The sequence below is a fragment of the Sarcophilus harrisii genome, chromosome 1 (genome assembly GCF_902635505.1).
Source record: "Sarcophilus harrisii chromosome 1, mSarHar1.11, whole genome shotgun sequence".
Taxonomy (NCBI): domain Eukaryota; kingdom Metazoa; phylum Chordata; class Mammalia; order Dasyuromorphia; family Dasyuridae; genus Sarcophilus; species Sarcophilus harrisii.
In genome coordinates this window covers 505,912,192-505,936,838 of record NC_045426.1, presented here as the reverse complement: position 1 = coordinate 505,936,838, position 24,647 = coordinate 505,912,192, and the positions used below count along the sequence as shown (strand labels likewise).

Below are 24,647 nucleotides of genomic sequence, written 5' to 3'. Positions count from 1 at the left end.
AATGCTTTGTCAAAAAAAATTATAATCTGTAAAATGCATGATTACTTGCATAATTAGCTCCTTTCTTTCCTTACTCTTTATAAGACCTTCCAATGGTTTAGAATATACATTAACCATTAGTCTCAGTTTAGGCATGAAGCAAATTTCTTGTTGTGGCTGAAAAGTGAAGCACTTTGCTTAGTTAACAGTTATGTTAACATTTCCAAGCATCTTTTATTAAATATGGTTATGTCTTTTAATATGTCAACTAAATTTTGAATGTCTTCTGTAGTTGATACTAGCAAACAAACAAACAAAAATCTGAAATAGGAGATAAGAAGAAAGTATTATTCATATAATGGTCTTAATCAAAAAGATGGAGAGGGATTATGTAGTTAAATATTCACATGAATATAGATCTATACCTGTATGTATTTGTGGAGAATATATAAATAAATACAATCATTAAAGTGTCAAAATACTTTAATTAGTATTAGATGAATAGTCCTAATTAACACAGCAAGCCACCAATATGAAATCTACTTATACTAACCTAAATCTGACCTATTACATGGACAAAGAATCCAAATTTGGGACCCTTAGTTAACCTTATCTCCCAAGAGTCATTTTTCATGATCCTTTATTCAGAATGTCCAGAATTTTATTGAACTAGAATACTCTTTTTTCTTAAGTAAATATAAAAAGTTTATAAGCTAAAGAACTATTCTGCCATGAGATGACTTTCTCACCACCATAATCTGAAGGCAAAATGCCTTTTTTTATAGAAAATATAAGCTAAGTCATTTCAGCTATAGAAAAGGCGGGTTTCATGGCTTGATGCAGGGGAAATAATGCTAAGTTTCTAGTTAGTGGATCTTTGATTCCAAACCAGTTCACTTTGCTAAGTCATATTACTTTTCTGGGTCTAAGTTTCATTAATTTTAAAATTAGAAATTATATTAGGCAACATCAAGGGCCCTTCTCAACTCTAGGAATATTTATCATGTTTTATTCTACTATGACCTGGTCCACATCTAGTGGATTATGTAGGCGTGGGTGAGTTGTAATTTGTGTCCTTGGAGAAAAGTTCCAAATTTATGTGATCTCAGATATATTTTACTATGGTCTTATTATTATCCCTAAATCTAAAGACCCATGGTTTAGGAACCTGCCTATCACATGTTTTTATGGAAAATTGTTTGCTGAACTCTAAGTAGACAATTGTCAAGTTAACTTAGAACCAAGGCACAAATTACAAATTGTATGTACTGAGTAAAGATTGTTATCTTTCCCAATTATGTACAGTAAAGTTGTTAATAAATATAAGTACATAACTCACACTCACTCTTACAATGCTATCTTATCAGATGACTTCATGCTGCTTTTGTGTGCTTCCTTACAACGACAAACTTTTGAGGATGAAAACAAAGCTGCAGTACGGATCATGGCTGGGGATAATGTAGAAATATGTATGAGCCTTGATGCAGCATCTTTTAGCCAACATAATCCTGTGCCAGATTTCATTCACTGCCGGTAAAGATTACTTTTAATTCTTTGGGAAGTAACTGTGGGGTATGAGTTTTACTTTCTTCTTTCCTAAAATTGTGACATTTATAATAGTGGGTAAGATAAATCCACATTGAAAGTAAATAATAATCACTCAGGTTTTTAATGTGCTTTTCAATCAAAAGGCACAAACAAGAGCAGGTAAGTGATACACTGTATAAAAGTGTCAGACCTAGAGTCAGGAAGACTCATCTTTCTGAGTTCAAATCCACACTCAGACACTTACTAAGTGTGACCCTGTATAAGTCACTTAACCCTGTTTTCTCAGTTTCCTCAATTATAAAATAATATGGAGAAAAAAATGGGAAACCATGCAGTTATCTTTTCCAAGAAAACCTCAAATGAGTCATGAAGGGTCAGACATGCCTGAAAAACAACTCAAAAATAACATATAATTACACACGAGAGTGTGTATTAGATCCATTTTGAACTGGCTTACATGAGATCATTTAAAAATTTTCAGTATCAGCATATACACTATGGAAATTGAAAAACTACAAATCAGGGCTTGATTGATTGTTTTGTTGCTTATCTAGACTTTAAAACGTGATGGAGAAAATGTTAGCAATGCAAATTAAATTTTAAAGTATCTCAAGGTTACATTTAGGAGGGAGGGAGAGATCCAATTGTTAAAGAATTTTTAAAAAAATTTTTTTGTTTTTTAATAGCCTTTTATTTACAGGTTATATGTATGGGTAACTTTACAGCATTGACAATTGCCAAACCTCTTGTTCCAATTTTTCCCCTCCTTCCCCCCCCTCTCCCCCAGATGGCAGGATGACCAGTAGATCTTAAATATATTAAAATATAAATTAATAAAAAATAAGTATACATGACAAACCATTATTTTTTGTACAAAAGAATTGACTTGGAAATAAATTTTAAATTATTGAAGGAAATAAAATGGGTGGGAAAAATAGGATTGGGAATTCAATGTAATGGTTTTGTCATCTCCCAAATTCTTTCACGGGCTAGTGGTTCAGTTCATTACTGCTCCTTGAACTGATTTGTTATCTCATTGGGGATGACCAGGTCCATGAATTGGTCATCATATATTTGTTAAGTATAAAGATCTCCCTGGCCCTGCTTCTTTCTTTAGCATCAGTTCATGTAAGTCTTCCAGCCTTTTGAAATCATCCGGGTATTTTTCAAAAATAATATTCCATAATATTCATATACCCAATTTATTCAGCCATTCTCCAACTGATGGGCATCCACTAATTTCCAGTTTCTGGTCCTCCAAAGAGGGCTGCCAAACATTTGTACAACAGGTCCCTTTCCTTCTTTAGATCTCTTTTGGGATATAAGCCCAGCAGTAGTAACACTCTGGATCAAAGGGTATCCATTTGATAACTTTTTGACATAGCCCAAATTGCTCTAGAATGGTTGATGTATTCAGTTCCACCAACAATGTATTAGTGTCCCTTTTTCCCCTCCCCTCCAACATTCCCAAATATTCCCTGTCATTCTAGCCAGTCTGAAGGTGTAGGGTATCTCAGAGTTGTCTTAATTTGCATTTCTCTGAATTGACTTGGAGCATCTTTTCATATGACTAGAAAAGTTTAATTTCTTCATCTGAAATTGTTCATATCCTTTCACCATTTATCAAATGGAGAATGGTTTTTCTTATAAATTAGAATCAACTTCTAATATTTTGGAAAGGGGCCTTTATCAGAACCTTTGACTGTAAAAATATTTTCCCAGTTTTTGCTTCCTTAATCTTTCTGATTAGTTTTGTTTGGAAAAAACTTTTCAGTTTGGTATGTCAAAATTTTCTATTTTGTGATCAATAATGATCTCTAGTTCTTCTTTGGTCATAAATTCCTTCCTCTTCCACAGGTCTGAGAGGTAAACTATCCTGTGTTTCTCTAATTTATTTATAATCTCATTCTTTATGCCTAGGTCATGAACCCATTTTGACCTTATCTTGGTGTATGGTGTTAAGTGTGAATCAATGCCTAGTTTCTGCCATATTAGTTTCCCAATTGTTAAAGAATTAACACCATGGCTAATTAGTAAGCCCTGTGAACAGTGCAAGTATTATTATTCACGTCTTTTGTTCAGTCATTTCAGTCATGTCTGATTCTTTGTAACTCTTTTTGAAGTTTTCTTGGCAAAGATGCTGGAGTAGTTTGCCATTTTCTTCTCCAGCTCATTTTACAAATCAAGACACTGAAACAAACAGTGTTAAGTAAACTTGCCCAGGGTCATACAGCTAGTAACTGTTTGAAGTTGAATTTGAACTTAGGTCTTCCTGACTCCTGGCCCACTACTCTATGAATTGTGCCACCTGGCTCCTCATATCTTAAAGGAGAGAAAATTGGGTGAAGGAGAGACAAATAACTCACTTGAGTTTTTACTGTTTCATGAAAATTGATAAAAATTTCTTCAACAAATAATATTGCAAATTATTTTACTGCCTTGTGGAAGAACTTTGCTGACTATTCTTTCATTGTCCTATTTTTGTCTTGCAGATCTTATTTAGACATGTACAAAGTGATTATCTTTAGCTATCTCTTCTGGTTTGTTCTTACAATCATCTTCATTACTGGAACCACTAGGATCAGCCTATTCTGCATGGGTTATTTGGTGGCCTGTTTCTATTTCCTGCTGTTTGGAGGAGATTTGCTGTTGAAACCCATCAAAAGCATCCTCCGCTGTTGGGACTGGCTGATCGCATACAATGTTTTTGTGATTACAATGAAAAATATACTGTCAGTAAGTAGTATTGTTGTAGTTCAGCCCATTACACATTTATGATTTAAATGTTAAGAGTAACAATCCATTTGGTGGTTATTAAAAACCCCTTGCTACATCATAATGTTCTCAGAAAAAACCAAAATCTTATGGCAGTTTGCTCAGATACAATCAATTCAGTATTCCAATGATCATTTATCTTGCTTTTCTGTTAAATAGTAGAACCATTTTTTTATTCTTTTCAAGTCAGTCCAAGGTTGGGAAACACATAGAAATGCATTTATAGAAATAGGCTGTGAAATATTTCTTTCCATAAAACATTCACAACTGATACAATCAAGTCTAATGTTTTAAGCATTCATCTTGTAAAAAAAAAAGTTGATATTTTGCCCATTTATATTAATATTTCCTTGTCTTCTAGAATGGAAGAGAGTGCCTGATATAGCAGGCATGACTTTTTTGGCTTATAAATGTTGATCTTGTTTAGAGAACTATGAAAATATTAAATTTTCTTTCCTTATTATATGATGAAAATGGTATGAAACAAGCTATTAAAAAGCATGTAAGGATGTTCATATGCCATCTTTTATATGGAAGTAGAAAGAAATAGAAACATTGAAAATAGCTTGGCCTTGAACATGAGATACCAAGCCAGAATCAGAAATAGAGTAGGTTCACCTATTAGCACCACCATTTAACTCATTGATGACTATATAGACATGTAATAAGATCACATAGGATTGAAGCACATTTAATATTTTTTTCTTATTTATGGGTTAACGTAACAACAACTTAACAAAAAATCTATCACTTGGTGAAAAACCTGTAATGGGTCCATTTGTAATTAGGTTGGCAGTTCCTAACAAAACACAAATAAATATAGATTGACCCTGAGCCCATTCATAATATAAGCCTCTCAAATTTGGTAGAAAGTTTGTGCTCCAGTAGAATATCCTTTATGAATTGTGTTCTGTGTTACCTCATGTCAAAGTGAAACAATACACTCTTTGAGAGATGATAAAGCAACTTTCAACCCTTTGAGTTGATATTAATTCATCCTTATCTCACCTAAGGTTTCCTACTACACAAATGAGATATGAATTGGGTGAATTTATTCATAACTAGGAGATTCTGGCAGTGTTGGAACTATTTTAATTCTAATATCTAATATCAACATCTATTATACAGATTCCTAAAACAATGCCTTTTTATAGGAGGAAAAAATTCCAAACAATTAGAGCTATCTAACAATAGATTAGATTGCCTTCTGAGATAGTGAATTCTCCATATAAAAAGATAAAAAGTGACACCTTGTTGACAGATGTTTGGAGGGTTTATTAATTGCATATAGGTTCAAATAGATAACCACAAATTCATTCAAGTTTCTATGAATTCAGTCTTCAGTGGTTTAGAAGTCTTGAGCTAAAGTTAGCATTTTAATTTGAGTTTATTTGTAGCCTGTTGATATCTTGTTTGTATACTAATCCTCTTATCCATTGTGTTAATTGACTCTCCAAGTATTTATCTGAAAATTTGGCAAGTATGCTATCTTACTAGCTTAGTGGATAGAGTCAGAGCCTAGAATCAGGGAGATCTAAGTTCATATCTAGCCTCAGACTCTTATGATTTATATGACTCCATATAAGTCATTTAACCTCTGTTTATGTAGGTTATCCATCTGGAAAATAGAGATAATAATAGCACCTACCTAACAGAGTTGTTGTAAAGATCATTTGAGATAATTTAGGGCCTAGAATATAGGTACTATATAAATGTTAGCTATCATCATTATTATCTGTTCTTTGATCTAAGTAACTGGCAAAAACATAAGACAGCCTAAAACTAAACACAGACTCCCCAAGGCAGTCCACTGAGACCTCTTTGTAATTTGATATTGAATCATAAATTATTAATCTTAGGATATAGCCATTTGACCAGTTCTGAATTTACTTTACTGAATATTAATCTATTGTTGACTTTTTCTATGAAAATATCGTGAGAAATCTTATCAAATACTTTACTGAAGTCTAGAGAAACTGTTTCTGGTATTCCCCTAATTTACTGTCTAATATTTCATTTTTTCAAGGAAATGATTGTAATCTGGCATGACTCTTTTTTTTTGATGAAGCCATCAGTCTAGTCAGAAGATCATAGCTATATAAATAAATCTAATGTAAAATAGTGACAAATTATCAGGGAGAGCTCCAGTGTATTATGAGAAATTTTTAAAAAGGAGAGATCAGTTCCTGAAGAAGGGGATTACAAAAACCTTCATGGAGTAGATGATATTTTGAATTAGGTTTTGAAGGAAAAGGCTTTTGGTATGATAGTTGAACAGAATATAACATATTGTTAAGTTTTCTAGAACTTAAAACCAGGAAGGAGATAATAACAATAATAATAATATGAAAAAATTTAAAAGGACTATTACTCTTGTATGTAGAGGCCATAAAGAAACACATTTTATAATTTCTTTTTCATAAACAGACATGTTTATTTGTTCCTGTGACATAAAAAAGCCTAACCAAATCAGTTTGAGGAACTACTTTATGTTGAGGAAAATGCATGCCTTATTTGCTATTTCAAATTTTATTCCATCAACAAGTCTACAGAACTTGTTTTCTGCAAAAGTGGAAAAAGATATTTGTGAATGATAGTTCCTCTTTGACCTTCATTCCACTCCATGGAACTGAATCTTTTCAGAAAACAACTTTGTCTCATTGATCATCCCGCTTAGTACTGCAGAAAGACTGGAATGAAAGTATCTGCCTTTAATTTAGTAACATATTCAGGGGTCCTCAAATTATGGCCCGTGGGCCAGATGCAGCAGCTGAGGACGTTTATTCCCCCTTACCCAGGGCTATGAAGTTTCTTTATTTAAAGGCCCACAAAACAAAGTTTTTGTTTTTACTATAGTCCAGCCCTCCAACAGTCTGAGGGACAGTGAACTGGCCCTCTATTTAAAAAGTTTGAGGACCCCTGTAGTATGAACCACACTGAATTATAAGTGAATATATAAATATTCTGGGGATCCTGACCAATGAACATTTGTTATTGATGTATATAGTCTGTGTATTTATTTATTTTTCTATTTGTTTTACAGATTGGAGCATGTGGTTATATTGAGTCCTTGGTGCAGAAGAATTGCTGGCTGATCCAAGCCTTCAGCTTGGCTTGTACAGTAAAAGGCTACAAAATGCGTGAGTATTAAATTATTTTGTGCAGGGGGAGCGGGGGGGTAAGGATTATGGTGGTAGAAGTAGAGGTGTAGGAGAAATGTCATATCAGTTTATTAGAGAATTTTGTTGACCTAAGTTGAAAAATAATGCAGAGCGTCTCATTTATTTTTGAGATGGGGCACCTATACTGGAACCATTTTACAAGCAATCTAATGAGAAATTGTGCATGTTGAGTAATTTGGGCCCTTTTGTAACATTCTTTCCTCCAAAATGCAACATCCAATCTTACATACATATACCATAATCTTGGTGATTTGAAGAAATATTAATTTGAACATCCTCAATAGAATCTCACTGAGACAATTGCAATCACAGGAATGAAAATTGCCAGCATAACTAGAATAGAAATTCACCTTATATTGCTACTTTCCCCCCCCTCACCCTACTCAGTGACTTTAATTTCTTTTGGGGTTTGATAATAATGCTCTAGAAAAGTATTCTAGATGGAGGTATGGCCCCAAGGATTCTATAATCAATCAATCAGAAAATAGGAAGATATGGCCTATCTCATCCCTTCCCATTCTCCCTGTGCTAGATAATCCTAGGTCTTCTCTCATCATTGCTATGCTTAGCTTTATCTCTGTCCTTCTTCCCTCCACGTTCAAGCTCCTACCTTCCCCTTCTATACTAGTCACTAACCTTGGAATTTATTTACTTATTACCCAACAGCTACCCAGAAAAAATACAGAAACAGTTGTGTATATATCATTGGCAAGTCTACTTCTAGCAAGCACATTATTTAGCCTCCAGATTATCCCATGATCTTGGAATTTTGGCTCCAGAATCTCATTTGACTAATGAATCAAAATTGTAAAGGATGAAAAGTCATGAAAGAATTCTAGTACCCATTGTAATTCTTAATGCATTGTCTTTGTCCATCAAAGACATTCTTTTTTTGGAAATTCACCATTTATGTCAAAACCATCACCATCCTTCCAGTTGTAAAAGTTGTTCTCTTTGATATCATCTTCAATGCATCACTATTTTCAGTTGCCAAATTGTCATCTCTGTCGGCGAAATATTTCTTGGATCTGTTCCCTTATCTCTGCTCATAGTCACAACCCTAGGTCATGTCTTCATCATCTGTCACCTAGATTATTGTAATATAATAATTAGCCTTCATCCTTCAAGATGGTCCCAACTCATCTATCTTCCATATAGCTGCCACATTATTATTTTTTATTTATTTTATTATTATTTATTATTATTAAGTAAATACATACATATGTTAAATAAGTGGGGGGGGGGTTGCTAATAGGGATGTACAATCAAAAAATTTTGGAATCTCCTGTTCCAGCACAATTTGACCATCAACACCTAGCAAATAAAAGGGAAAGGGAATGATCCATGTCTACAGACCAAAAAAAAAAAAAAAAAAAAACTACTGATGAACTGCTAAGGGACAAAGGCATTTGTAGGTTACGATTAACACATAAGCAATTTAATTGGCATTAATTTAAAATTAATAAGGATGAACATTTGTACCATGGGCACTACCTAGTCAGAAAGTATTTTTATTTGCTCTGCTGTGATTAAGAAAGTGTAACTGTGAGTCTGTGGCATATTAGACACATGCAAAAAATTAAAAATAAAAAGACCAGATATATGCATTCTAACACAGACTTTCTTTGCTTTGCTGTCATAGCTCTTGATAATAAGGAATGCAAATTGCCCAGTGGTGAGGCTGGGATTATCTGGGACAGTATATGTTTTGCATTCCTTTTGCTACAAAGAAGAGTTTTCATGAGTTACTATTTCCTCCATGTGGTTGCTGACATAAAAGCTTCACAGATCCTGGCATCAAGGTAAATGTTAACATAAAAACCGTCCATGGTAGTGATATGTCATTATTTTAGAGATTATAAATGAATCCTATGGAACTGATGAAACCATCGTTCAACAAGCATTCATTAAGTACCTACTATGTACAAGGGACCAAGAGAGGAAATGTAGAGAAAAAAAAGTGAAAAGTGTGAGTATTTCTTTTATCAGATATTCATACTTGGTAGATGAAAAGAGGATTTGTTCCAGTCTTCTTTACTGGAACTTCTTTACTTTACTTCAGCTGAGTCATGAAAGCCAAGTAAGACAAGGTCATCCCAGAGGATAGAGTGCTTAACAATGTTAGAAGCTAGAGAAATCAAGAAGGATGAGGAAAAAACCTTTGTGTTGAATTATTGAGAGAATTTTGTTAAGTTTGGAAAGATCAGTTCCAGTCAAATGATTGAAACAGAAGACAGATTACAAGGGATTAAGAAAAGAGCATGATGTGAAAAGGAGGTACTGAATATAAATAACCTTTTCTGGGAGTCTGGCTATGAAAAGGAGATCAGCTATAGAACTATAATCTGAGGGAATGCCAAGGTCAAGGGAAGAATTTTTGACAATGGAAGAAACATACATAAAGTAAGAGGCAAGTGAAGGCGTGAGTGGATAGAAAAATACTGAAGATTAAAAAATGGGATAGAATGTTGGAGGACATAATCTCCTAAATGAGGGCAAAAAGGCTGTGATCAAGAACTTTAATTGAGGGGTTGGCAAGTAGGCTGACCTTTTCACTGGAAAGTAGAGCAAAGAAGATGAAAATATGTAATGTGAAGAGGTTTATGGCATGTGAATTATAGGAAAAGAGAGAAGTTATGATTAATCTTTATAATAGTATGTAATATTGTTTTATGATATTATGTAGCTCAATAACTTCAAACCTGTACTCTTCCTCATTTTTTCTTTCTTACCTTACTATTTTTGTCTTTTTCTTTTTTCCCTTTTTTGGGCTACTATTTGTATTTTTTTCTCCTCAGAACCTTTCCATTATTTTTCTCAATAATTTCTCCCTCCTAATATGACAGGTTTGGGGTCAGAGAGAAGAAAATGAAAGAGACCTATTTGGAATGTGTGATACAGAGTCCTTATCTGTATATACCATAGAATATACATAAGATGTCTATCTTAATGCTTACATTATCAGGCAGAGATACTTTCAGTCTTGTCTTTAAACACAAAATCATTGGTTTGTGTTAGAAGGAACCTTAGCATTCATCAAGATGAAACTCCTCATTTTACAGATAAGTAAACTTAAACCAGAGGAGATAAGTGATTTTCCAGGACTCATATAGCTAATAAATACCCGAGGTGGGATTCGCTCCAAGCCTAGCATTGCCCACTTTACAAGAATGCCTTTCTAAGTCTTTCTAATTCTTGAGCTCATTATCTAATTTGTTTCTCTGTGTGTCAAAACACAGTGCAGTAAATAAAGTTTGATTAATTAAATCTACCTTAGGATGTAGCTCATACTGGAGTATATTTAATATATTAATGGCACTATATTAGTTAAGGAAGACCAGATTCTAATCTCTACCTTTAACTGGTTGTATATCAGTTCAATAAGCTAGTGAACTCTCTTCTACTGTGAAAACTGTTATTTGTACTTTTCCCATTAAGAATAGAATAAGACTATGTTGGAATACCTACTTTCTGTAAGGAAAATCTCAATAGGCAAATAGATAGTATGTAGCTCTTTTGAAGTAAAAATTGTTACCATTATATTAGGCTATATAGATCAATGGATCTGAAGTCATGAAGATATAAGTACAAAGCAGACCTCAGACACTTACTAGCTGAACTTGGACAAGTTACTTAATCTCTATCTGTCCCATTTTCTCCAACTGTAAAGTGAGGATAATGATTGTATCTGCCTCACAAGGTTGTTATGAGGATCAATTGAGATAACTGTAAAGTGCTTAGCATAGTGCCTGAAACATAGTAGGTACTTAATAAATGTTTTCCCCTCCCCTTTCCATCAATAGGCTAACAAGTTATCATCAGCCTGCTGACAAAAAGTGGTAGGTTGTTCTGTAATCAAATGGTCAAAAGTATTTATTACATACTTATTATTCAATAACCAGAGGGGATAAAAGGAATCTGTACATAAAGTCACATATCTTCTTCCAACCCGGAAGAGAAATTTTAAATGACTAGAAAATAGATATGACTTGAGAAGAGGCCCATTTTTAGACTCATTTCCTCTCTATCTGCAATGGTTTCTGATCTGTGATGTTTTTGTTTTTAACTTGTTTTGTTTTTTGAAAGGATAAACATAAGGTTCTAATTTATCTTGCATTGTTTCTGAATTTTTATTCAGAGGTGCTGAACTTTTCCAGGCTACAATTGTAAAGGCTGTGAAAGCAAGAATGGAGGAAGAGAAAAAATCAATGGACCAGCTGAAGAGACAGTATGGATGCTTCATTTCTCTTTTCCTTTCCTTTCCTCTTATTTTCTGGTTCTAAAGATGGTCAGCAATCCAGTAAAACAAAAAGGAATTTTAGCTGCCCTCAGAATCACTAGAGTTCAAATTCTAAATATCCCAATTCAATGAACTTTGGCACTTACCACGAAGCTTTCTATGGAATTAGCAGTTCTGGGATGGTTATGAAAACATTACTAATTCTGTACTACTCACAGAGTGATGATGAAGGGAATTCAAAAGGTGGGATGATCTTAGAATGGTAGAGCTGGAAAGGATATTAGATGTTAATTATACTCCTCTTCACTTTAAAGATGAGCATTCCAAATTTTAGAAAGGTTAGGTGATATAAGTAAGATCATTACATGGAATGAGACAACAACTATCTACCCAATGGGTTTGGGAAATTTTTGTTCTGCAAGACCACTGATTAGTGTTTTCATAGGATAAAATTTTTAGCAGTAGAATCATTAAGATATGGTAATATGATGTAATATCATCTGGATAAAAGTCTAAAGCATGACTAAAAGATTCTGTTTCACCAGTTTTCCCATTCCAACTAGGGGGAAAAATGTCATGGATCACTAGAAAAATACTGGTGATCAACTGAAATAGTACTTAAATAAGACTATTCTAATGAGAAGGGCCCTCTCTACTCTATTTTCATCTCCTAGGTAAAAAATTATTTCCCTGCTTCCTCTTTTAACCTAACAGATTATTCCATAAAAATCTACTGTTTTGAGATTAACAATGTGGGTTGTGAAAGCAATTGAAAAATGAGAAAGCACTAAAATATGCAAAACAATAATAATAGCAAAATAACAATAACACTACTATTATTTATTTATTATTTTATTATTGCTGCTATATTAATATTATTAAGTTTAAAATTGATTTTCACATATATCAAATTTGTACCAAATTATTTCTAAATGTGTTTACTTTATCTTAAAAGTGAAGAATGTTACTATCCCTCCTCTTAATAAAGGGGGAGGGGGGAAATGAGTCAGACCTTTTTATTTCTCAATGAGATTCTCAAGACCAGTTACCCATTTGTTTCAGAATACAGAAACTTGATTAGGCTTTGAATTCCTTTATATCCCAACAAACTCTCTAATATTGTAAATGGATGAAGATGTTTATGTGAATTAGTAGATGGAGTTCTCATTAGAGACTCTTCTGCTACTGAAATAATCACAAGTCTGGACTCTTCCATACAAATATTTTGTGCTCAGAGTAGAAAATATTAATGTTCCTACATATAAAGAGCTTTGAAAAATTAGGATGTTTATAAATATCAAGTATTGTTATTTGATTCTTCTCCTATTTATGGTTGATGGATATCATATCATATAGATTTCAGATAGAAATGATACCATATTATGATTTTCATTTCACAGATGAAGACATTGAGGCTCTGAGATGTTCAAGGATTTTCCCATGGTCATATTATTTAGCATCAGGTCTTCTTTCCATGTGTTCTGACATGATGTCCACTATGCCATTCTACAAGAATCTGGATATAACTATGAAGTGTTTAATTTGAGACATTTTTAGTATCATTTTATTTTCACTTATCATCATCCATCATTGTCTTTTAATTCCCACAAAAAGACAGCTAATTTTAAAGGTGATAGTGGGTTCTTGGTGGTTGCCTTGACACAAAGGTGATAGTATTTAAAAGCCCATTGATGATTTTTATTGCATTCAGAAACATCCTTGTCTAAATAAAATGCATTATTCTTATGGAAGCCTAAAGATTATAATATGACTAATATTTTCCTTTTATTAGAATGGACCGCATCAAAGCCAGGCAACAGAAATACAAAAAGGGGAAAGAGAGAATGTTGAGTTTGACCCAGGAATCAGGTGAAGGACAGAGTCTTCAAAGAGTCTCTGAAGAGGATGATGAAAGTATGTCAAACCATTTTCTTGCCATTCAACTACTTTGAAGTTGAATCACAAACAATATTTGGAAATCAGTAGGGTTGTGAAGAAAAGGTTTCTCAGTCCTAACATTGAAAGTATATTTATTTTAATGCAAGTTTTATCTTTTTATATAAATTGGATGTCAGGATGTTTTGTAGGTATTTTTCAAAATGCATTTTAAAGCTTTAATGAAGAACTGATTTTAAGCTGTTCTTTAAGCCATCTTTGTGAAACCAATAACCTAGCTTCTTCTTGACTCAAGAGCCAGTTTGATTTGAGAAAGACACAATCATTTTAGCTTTTGGAACTTTGGAGGAGAAGGAATCAAATCATAGACAAGCAGTTGATTTGGAAAGAGAAATAGTAATGTATTCCTTTCTGGAATCTCCTCTGGTTTTTGTAAACTAAAATAAAGAAATTATGTACATGCCTTGTATATTGACACCTAATGTCAAAATCTAAAATTATGGATTGATATTTCCCTTGTAACTTGTCTTGTGAAATATATTATTGCAGCTAATTTGATTAGAGTTGAAATGTACTTTTTTAGGATTTTTGGCATGATTTTCAGTTTGGGAGGGATTGAAGTAAAGAAATTTATTTGTTACCTAGATTACAGTTTCCATCACTTACTAATAAATTAGTGTTTTCCAATCATATATTATCAATATCTATTATAAGCAAGTTGTCTGGCTTTCAGAACTAAGATGTTCGATGAATTTTAACAAATTGGCATGTCTCTGTCTCTTTAAATCTTATTTATTTTGTTTTAGTTCTATGGAATATTCATTGGTATATAACATATGGTGAAATGATTATCCCTTCATTTTATTTCTATTTAAATGTGCTAGCTTGCAAAGGAATAGCTGAAAATATAGAGCATTTTAAAATAAATGTTAGCCAATTCCTTTTGGGATTCAGCTGTTACCCCGATACTTGAACACTTTCAGACCATGCAGTTTCCTTTTCCCAACCTTTTAATGTGCTCTTAAAGTTTAGCTAGATTTGACAATAATGAGTTGTTAAATCATGGTGTTCAAAGCTTGTTTTCTCATTTTGAAAGAATTAATGTCTGGACATATTTTATTTTAGGAGAAGCAGACAAACAGAAAGCCAAGGGCAAAAAAAAGCAGTGGTGGCGGCCTTGGGTTGATCATGCTTCCAGTAGGTTTTCTCGATCCTCTTACAATTTCATCGATTTTAACCCTTATATCCTTGACCAGAATTTGGGCATTCCCATGACTTGTTTGTTCCATGCATGGTTTGATCATTGTGACTTGATAGGGGGCCTGAGTGTAAAAACTTACTATTTCAAAGGTCCCTGTGCAATTATGTACAGGTAACTGGTTAGGTATAGGTATTCTGTAGTCATGTACAAGGCCTACTAGAGATAGCTGAAGCTAAACTAACCAATCCTTGAGCACAATTTATGGGTTATTAAGAGAAGGAAAATAAATATTATCTAATTCTGAAGTCCAAAGAGCTGACCAGTCTTAGTCATTATATACCATTTTATCCATGGTACCTATATTTGGATATAAACTTATATTAGAAATGATCTCTGATATCAAGAAGATATTTGTAGATATTTTATGACTCTTTATAAGGCAGTAACAGGTTATGACTATGAGTCTCTTTCTTCCTTATAATTCTCAGAGCTTTAATGTTATTTGTATTTGAGGTTAGTTATTTATTTATTTTTAGCAAATGTGAAAGTAGGAAATAAATACAATGTATTATACTTGAATCCTTTTTCTTTTCTTCAAAAAGTCCCCAATGCTAGTGCTCTAAATTATATTCTAACAGATCTTCTCAGTATTTTGTTGTTCAGTGATGATCAACTAGAACCAGAAATCTGAAAATCCTTCTAAAAAGCAGAATTTGAGAGTCACACAGAATGTAAAAACTTCATTTTAATAAATATGGCATTAGAAAGAAATTAATTTAATAAATATTTTAATTGTTTTATCTAATGTCATTTACCATTTAGCCACATCACAACAATGGGAAAAACACAATCATTACTAGCTAGTATTTATTCAATCTAGTAGTATGCTGTGTTTCTCCACAATACTATGTGAATTGGCTGTACTGTCATGAGTGAAACTGACTGGAATAAAAAATTTAGTCAATCTCATCCATCAGGGCTCATCTCTAAAGCCATACTACCATCCAGAAAAGACTGGATACTCAGCTTGTATAAGATTAACAAACCCAGTCAAAATAGACTTGAATTGAATTCCACTAAGATTATCAAAATCTAGTCTACCAGTTTCTCCTTAAGCATATAAAATTGGTCTTAGCCTTTCTTATCTATTAAAATTTCCTAAAACCAATGAGGTACATTTCCTGATATGTTTTCAATATATTATGCAATATTTCAGAACATAGTATTTTCTAAGCATTACAAAACTTTGCATTCTTTAAGAAAGTCTAATGCTTTGTTGAGAAATTTCTTATTCCTTTGGATGAAGTAAAGTTGTACTTTTTTATATTGTTCATTCTGTGTGACCATGTTATTTCTACACTGACAGATATTATGTCAATGTCTTAAGTTACACTGTATGTCCATTTCTATCAAGTCACAAGTAAACTATGCCTATCTTTCTGTTTCTAAAGGGCATATTGCTACTTTAGAAAGACTTATCCTTTTTCAAAAAGATTTCTTATATAAACCATATCATACTGTCAGCTGAAGTAAAGTCTCATGCCATTTTAATGTGATATATTTCTTTTTTTTCATTTAAAAATGGTATTTTGGAAGGAATTGGATAAGGTCTTTGTTAATCATCTTACTAGTTATTAATACATTCAAGAGTTTCCAGTACAAAGGTTATTATTGACTTTGGGTTTTCTGATTCATCTTACCTTCATTATATCATGTTCTTGGACACTGGTCTTAAACCAAATGTGCATTGTTACAATACCTTGTGGTGCAATAATGCAGAAATTTGTGTGATTCATAGTTTGGAACCAGATGCTAACTATAATTTTAAAAGCTCCCTGCCAAGTGTTTTTCCTCTTAGTGTCTGCCAAATACATCAGTAGCATCCTTCTGAGAAAGAATATTTTAAAAATTGCATATGATAGTGGTAGAATTATATTATTTAGAAGGTACATTATTGAGATTCACTGTTAGGATTTATTTGGTTACTAAACTTATCAGTGCAATTTTATAGGTGGTCAGCATGAGTGTTTCTGAAATGGCAATGCATAAATCTATGGAAGTTAATAGTAACAACCAAGAGAATACTGTTGCCATATTAACAACATGATTAGAAATCACTGAAGATCTTAATCTAGGGCTTGCGCTACTCAGATATTCCCAGTTCCATATCTATGTGTACACATAAGATTGCATTATTGCTGTTCAATCATACCTTCCCTTTCAGTATTTCATATCTCATATCATTTATATCCTTCCTAAACAATGAACAGTGAACAGTGAACATTGTCTGGCATTGCTCAATACTTTCATTCTTAAATAGAGTTTTTAAGCACCAGGCTTGTGGAGATGTGAATAGTAGGGGTATAAAGGGACTCATGAAAAGAACTCATTGAAGTAATCTAGTTACACCCTAGCCATGATAGTAGCATCCCATACACATTAGGAAACCCTAAGCTAGAAATCTCATATGTTAATAGAATTTTATACATAAATAGGATCTTCAAAAACTCTAATCTCTTTCATTTTATATATTATGCAATATATAAATGTATATTCAGACATATATACATATTTATAATGATATGTTTGTTTTTAAAGGTAAATGTCACCAAAGAAACATTTTTCCATCTTAATTTGTCTTCTAGTCTAGTGACAATTTTAGAATATCATATAACTTTCTGTTTGTGATTTTGGACTGGTAGTGGAGTTTTGTGATAATGCTACATCCAATTCATAAACTTTAGTGGAATTAATAAAAAAATTTTTCTGAAAAAAAGTTTTCCTTTTGAATATAATACAAATATTTTTCTCCTAAAATATATCAAAATTCTGTTCATTTGTCCAACAGAGTACAGAAAACATTTTGGGAGGTATGATTGAATACAATTTAAGCTGTTAATTTTAGAGCATATAATGAAGGTAAAATGTTAACTCATATATTACTCTGAATTTTTCCCAACTGAACATATGACATACACCCTATGTAACTCTCCTTGCTAATTTCTAAGTTTACATGAAGGCATAATTTTAATGGTCTTCCCCACTGTCAAATGTAATGCTGTGTCTTTGGTTTGTTCTCGCTTATTATTGTCTTCTGTTTGGTTTTGTTTATTTCCCTTTTTCAGACCTGGGCCTGTTGCCCTGGGCCTGTTACTTTACTTAAAACTAAAAATAAATGCTTCTGTTCAAGGATATAAGGCCCAGTTCATTTACTCTGCATCTTCATGAATGGAGGCTTCAGATTCTATCTGAAACCATGGGCAAAATTACTTGTATTTATTACTTTGTTTAGTGATAATCAAGCAATTCATTTTAAACAAGCCAAGGTTTTCCATTACCTCATCATTTTAAGTCCAAAAGATGAATAAACAAATGACACTACATGGTGTAACATGAAAGATAGCCCAGCACATGAAACTTTAAATCAAAACCAAAAACTATAGTAAGTTCTATGTATAATGATGATACAGTTTATGTAACATCAGAAATTTCTATGCTGGCTTTCTTCTCACTGATAAAAATATATATTCATCTTAAATGGATAAAGATTAAATTAATCAAATTCCTCTAAAATATTTGGATAGACCTTGCAACTTTCTCTGCTACAAACTCCTAACACAGACTGTGTTTACATGCAAGAGTAAAGAAGAGACTAGAACTCTTTTTGCTATAAGCCATAATGATCTATATGGATCTCTGCATAAGTTATGTTCTCAAATTTTGCAATATCCATAAAGCATATCAGTGGTGAGCCATGCTGATCCCTTTTGTCTTGCCACACTCTCTTCTACTAGCTGCATGTAGAAACAGACATTGTGTTTAGTTTTCTCCTTATCTGCCCATTTCCTCCTCATGGCAATGTGGGTTAAAAAAACAACCAACCAACCAACTTGTAATCCTCTATTGTTACCATACTTGTCATGTCCAATGTGTTCCATGTGCAGAAGCCAGGTCTACATAGCAAAAGATGAAGTGGAAGGTTTCTAATGCCTAGTTTTAGTTCTGAATTATCTGCATTGGCTGTTTATACAGCCAATATCAGTGAGATAATTGCAAATCCTCCACTTCACTTTGGCCTTATCTATACGACCAAAATAACAAAATCGTGCCACCATCGATGAGTTATTTTGATCATTGTAAATGATCGAATTGGATTGGTGCACAGTTGATCTGATTGATTGGTATAGTCTATGAAGGAGGTTGAAAATACCAGATTGACTTTGCTTTGGCCAATTCGGTTAAGTGGTATAGACATGGCCTTTGTGCTTTAACTCAAGTCATAGTGGCACTAAGTAATATAAGCCTGACAGTGAGTTCTGTTCACTTCCTTTTTTCTTTCTCTATCCTAATGATCCTTTGTTGAGTGTATGTTGGTATATATTTGTGTGTTATTCAGAAACGAGCACCAAATATTTCTTATATTTTTCAAGAAATAAGAAAATATTTTATTTTGCTTAGTGGTCAGGAGTGGAGATTATTATTTGTTTGAGACCGATAGTGAAGAGGAAGAAGAAGAAGAAGAAAAAAAAGATGAAGAACCACCAAAAAAGTCAGCATTCCAGGTGAATGTGGGCTGGGATAAATAAATATACGTGATTGGAAAGTTGGAAGAGTTGTTCTGATTGGCTGAGGTTGATTATAGGTCTATGCTTTTCCAGTCATGATCATGTTTATTATATTCCCTAAGAGTATGTAATCTCGCTCTGAAGTTGTTTCTTATAAATGAAAGTTTTTCTCAACTTATTGGTAATTCTACTTGCTTTTAGTTTTGTTAGAATTACTTATATGCAAGAATATTTTGGGGACCAAGTCTTAATTCATTTGCTTCATCTTCAGTGATGCTTATAAGATATTTCTTTGTTGTTTTTTGTTTTGTTTTGTTTTTTTGTAAAGATTTTTATTTTTAAAATATATGCCTGGTTAACTTGACAACACTGACACTTGCATAGCCTTGTGTTTCAGATTTTCTCCTCCTTTCCCCCACCTCCTAGATGGCAAGCAATTTAATATATGTTAAACATGTTAAAATATAGGTTAAATCCAACATGTATAGACTTTTATACAATTCTCTTGCCACACCAAAATAAAAAAAAAAAAAAAAGATTAAAAAAAAAAGAAAGTAAATGAGTAAGGAAACAAAATGCAAATGAACAACAACAAAAAGAGTGAGAATGTTATATTGTGATCCCCATTCAGTTCTTCTTTCTGGGTGTAGATGGCTCTCTTCATCAAAAGATCACTGGAACTGGCATAAGATATTTTTTGAAGAAACTTCAATTTTATTTGCCAAAAAAAAAGCACATAAGACTAAGATAACAGGATGAGGAAGGAACCTCTGAAACCCTCCTAAATTACCCTGCAAACAAGTAGAAAGCCATTTCAGAATTGATCTAGGAATGGAAGAAGCTTAGAAGTCCAGCAGGAAAAGTCTGTCTCACTAGGATGGGAAGGGAAAAGGTTCCAAAGCCAGTGGCTATAGTCAGCATCACAGCAAGGGATCTGGAGTAAGGTTCCAAGCTTGGAGCAACACATTCCAAAGCCCCCACCCACCTTCAAGCCAACAGACCCCTTAGGCAATCTACACATTACAGAAAGGCCCTACCCCTAGAGTAGACCAGCAGCTAAACCCCATATCCAGGGAGGCCAAAAGAAAAGCCTCACTAGTTTCAATGATTTTATGATGATGAGAGCCATCTACACCCAGAAAGAGGTCTGTGGGAACTGAGTGTGGATCACAACATAGCATTTTTATTTATTTTGTTGTTATTTGCTTGAATTTTATTTTTTCTCATTTTTTTCCTTTTTGATCTAATTTTTCTTTTGCATCAAGACATTTGCATAAATATGTATACTTATATTGGATTTATATGTATTTTTACCATGTTTAACATATATTTGGTTATTTGCCATCTAGGGGAGGGGGTGAAGAGAAGGGGGTGGAAATTGGAACACAAGGTTTTGCAAGGGTCAATGGTGAAAAATTATACTTGCATATGTTTTGAAAATAAAAAATTTCATTTTAAAAATGGACTTTAAAAAAAGTACTTCCCAGCACAACCCAGAAAGGCAGCCTGTATTGAATAAAAAGCAAGCAGCTAATCTCTTAAACCCAGGGGAAGCCAAGAGTAAGACATAGACTTCCAGAACAAAAGACATGGGACAATGCAAGACCAGAACCTAATTCTTTCATAAAAATACCAAGTCACAAAAAGATGCAGAAAAATGAGGGGGGAAAGAACTTGATCATAGAAATTTACTGTAGTGATAAGGAGAATAAAGGCATAAAGTTGGAAGAGGTCAAGAGTATCAAAATGACTATATGGAAAACTTAAAAGAAAAATGTAATTCAATTTTAGACCTTAAAAAAAGATTCCTGGAAGAACTTAAGAATGATTTTCAAAAGCAAATTAGAGAAGAAAAATTGAGAAAATAAAAGAGAGTAATGAAAATGAAAAAGCATAGGAATATGTTTAGCATAGGAAAAGATATACAAAAGTTTAGTGAAGAAAATAACTCCCTAAAAAATAGAATTGGCCAAATGGAAGTACAATTATAAAACTCACTGAAAAAAATAATTATTTAAAAATTAGAATTGAACAAGTGGAAACTAATGATTCTATGAGACATCAAAGATAAGATAAAAAAAAATTTAAAAGTAAAAAGAAAAATGAAGAAAATGGAAAATTTCTCATTAGAGAAACAACTGACCTAGAAAAAAAGATCCAGGAGAGATAATATAAAAATTATTGGACTACCTGAAAGACATAATTAGAAGGGAAAAAAAAAAGCCTGGACAACATATTTCCAGAAATTAACAAAGAAAATTGCCCTGATATGTTAAAATAAGAAGGTAAAATAGAGATTTCAAGTATGAAAAAATAAAAAAATTGAATTCACCAGCAAAAGGTGAATTTCCACCAAAAGGAAATCAAGACAGTTGTCAGGTATTATTTTACCCAGTTATTTGGTAGTAAATTTGACAGTCTAAATGAAATGGACGTATATTTACAAAAATATAAATTATCCATATTAACAGAAGTTGAAATAAAATACTTAAATAGCCCAAACTTAGAAAAAGAAATTGAACAAGCCATCAATGGACTTCCTAAGAAAAATTCCTCAGGACCAAATACATTTGCAAGCAAATTACCCCCAAATATTTAAAGAACAACTATTGCCAATACCATATAACCTACTTGGAAAATAGGTGAAAAAATTCTATCAAATTCTTCTTGCAACACAATATGGTTCTGATACTAAAACCAGAAAAAACCAAAACAGAGAAAAAAAATTATAGACCAATCTCCCTAATGAATATTGATGCAAACATTTTAAATAAATTACTAGCAAAGAAGTTGCAACAATACACTAAAAGTATATATACTATGACCAAGTGAAATTTATACTAGGAATGCAGGGCCAATTCAATATTAGGAAAACTATTAGTACAATTACCCATATCAATACTAAAACCAACAGAAAATATATGATTATCTCAATCAAGGCAGAAAAAGCTTTGCCAAAAGATAGCAACCATTCCTTTCAAAAACATTAGATAATGGAGCTTACCTTAACATAATAAGTGATAATTCTCTAAAACCATCAGGAAGCATTATCTGTAATGGGAATATGCTAGAAGCCTCCCCAAGGGAAAGGGGGTTTAAGCAAGGATGCCTTCTATTACCCCGATTATTTAATATTATACTAGAAATGTTAGCTATGGGAATAAAAGAAGAAAATAAATTAAATTAATTAGAATAGACAATGAGGAAACAAAGCTATCACTCTTTAAAGCTAATATTCTTAGAAGATTCTAGAAAGTCAACTTGATTTTGTTGAAGTCAACTTGCTTGAAATAATCAACAACTTTAGTAAAGTTAAAGGATACAAAATAAACCCACATCAGCATTCCTATATATTACTGACAAAGTCCAACAGCCATAGAAAGAAAGAGAAATGCCATTTAAAATAACTATAGAGTTGGGAGTCTGCCTACCAAAACAAACCCAGGAATTATATGAACCTTCAAAATGCTTTTCACACAAATAAAGTTAAATCTAAACAACTCGAAAAATATTGATTGCTCATGGGTAGTTCAAGGCAATATAATAAATGTCATTAAATTTATTCACTGCCATACCAATCAAACTATTAAAAATTGCTTTATAGAAATAGAAATAAAAAAGCAAAACTCATTTAAAAGAATAAAAGCTCAAGGATATCAAGGGAATGAATTAAGAAAAATGTGAAAGAAGTTGGTCTAGTCGTACTAGATCTCAAATTGCATTTTAAAGTGGTAATTATCAAAACAATCTGTTACTGCTCAAGATATAGATTGGTGGATATATTATGAATAAATTGTATTATAATAAGTTACCATAGTAATATGCCACATGATAAACCCAAAGATCCAAGCTTTAGGAACAAAAACTCATTATTTGACCAAAACTGCTGGGAAAACTTTAAAACAGTATGGTAGAAACTAGCTTAGAACCCCAACTCACATTGTATATCAAGATAAGGTCAAAATAGATACATGATTTACACATGAAGGGTGATACCATAATCAAATAAAAAGAGCATGGAATACTTTATCTGTCAGATTTAAAGATAAGGGAAGAATTTAAGACCAAAGAAGATATAGAGAGTATTACAAAATGAAAAATAAAAAATTCTGTTTATATAAAATTAAAGTTTTTGCACAAAGTAAATCAATGTAAGCAAAATTATAAGGAAAACAGAAAACTGGGGAGGGGGTAAATTTTGCAATAAATATATCTCTACTAAATGTCTCATTTCTCAATTATCTAGAGAACTGCATCAAATTTATATAAATACCGGTCATTCCTCAACTGATAAATACTCAAAAGATACAAACAGTTTTCAGACAAAGAAATCAAAATTGATCAGAGAAATACAAATTAAAATAACCCGAGGTATGATTTCCCACCTACAAGATTGGCTAATATAACAGCAAAGAAAAATGTTGGATATTACAGGGGATATGGGAAAACTGGAACACTAATGCATTGTTGATGGAATTGTGAACTGATCCAACCATTATGTAAAGTAATTGGGAACTATGTCCAAAGGGGTATAGCTAATATCACACACATCCACATGTGGTACTATTGGGTACAGCAAATGGAGAAGTTTTGAATGGTGTGCTTAAGTTCACTTACCTCAACAGTATACTTTCCAGGATGTCCATTATTAATAAGGAGGTTAACACACACATTGCCAGAGCTAACTCAGTGTTTGGAACTTTCTGAAAAAAAGTATGGGAAATAAGAGGTATTATATTGACTATCAAACTGAAGATCTACAGGGCCTAATATTATGCTTACCTTATTCTCATATGTCTATGAAACCTGGACAGTAAGTATACTGGCACCATGCCAGGAAATTGAATTGTTTCCATTTGAATTGTCTTCAGAAGATTCTAAAGAATACCTGACAAGAAGAGATACCAGACATTTAGGACCTTTTTCAACCTAAACTTCCAAGGATTCAAACTATACCACAGAGAGCACAAATCCATTGGACTGGCCAAAATGCCAAATGCCAAGTGTACACTTACCAAAAAGACTATTTTATGGAGAATCACACTGGGAAAGTGTTCATATGGTATTCAGAAAAAGTGACACTCTCAAGATCCCTCTTAAGAACTTATAATTGGTTGCATGGTGTGGGAAATATTGATGTAGGACTGTCCATCATGGCATGACCTCATCAGAAAGGTACCGTGCTCTATGAGCAAAGCAGAATTGAAATAGCTTTAAAAAAACATGCAAATTTAGAAAATCCATCCCAAATATTCATATGG

The 24,647-nt window shown here is 32.8% G+C and overlaps 1 protein-coding gene across 9 annotated transcripts in view; it reads left to right on the top strand.

The window, feature by feature from the left end:
- The window catches only part of PIEZO2 (piezo type mechanosensitive ion channel component 2), a 545,237-nt gene that overhangs the window by 453,800 nt on the left and 66,790 nt on the right, over positions 1-24,647 (top strand). For 8 of the 9 annotated variants that reach the window (XM_031946650.1, XM_031946649.1, XM_031946648.1 and 5 more), the window contains 8 exons: positions 1,347-1,512; positions 4,020-4,263; positions 7,346-7,442; positions 9,127-9,286; positions 11,623-11,712; positions 13,517-13,638; positions 14,746-14,817; positions 19,280-19,383. In XM_031946650.1, coding sequence (XP_031802510.1) covers positions 1,347-1,512; positions 4,020-4,263; positions 7,346-7,442; positions 9,127-9,286; positions 11,623-11,712; positions 13,517-13,638; positions 14,746-14,817; positions 19,280-19,383 — 1,055 coding nt within the window. The remainder of the gene's footprint in view (positions 1-1,346; positions 1,513-4,019; positions 4,264-7,345; positions 7,443-9,126; positions 9,287-11,622; positions 11,713-13,516; positions 13,639-14,745; positions 14,818-19,279; positions 19,384-24,647) is intronic. The other variant, XM_031946651.1, reaches the window with a different exon arrangement.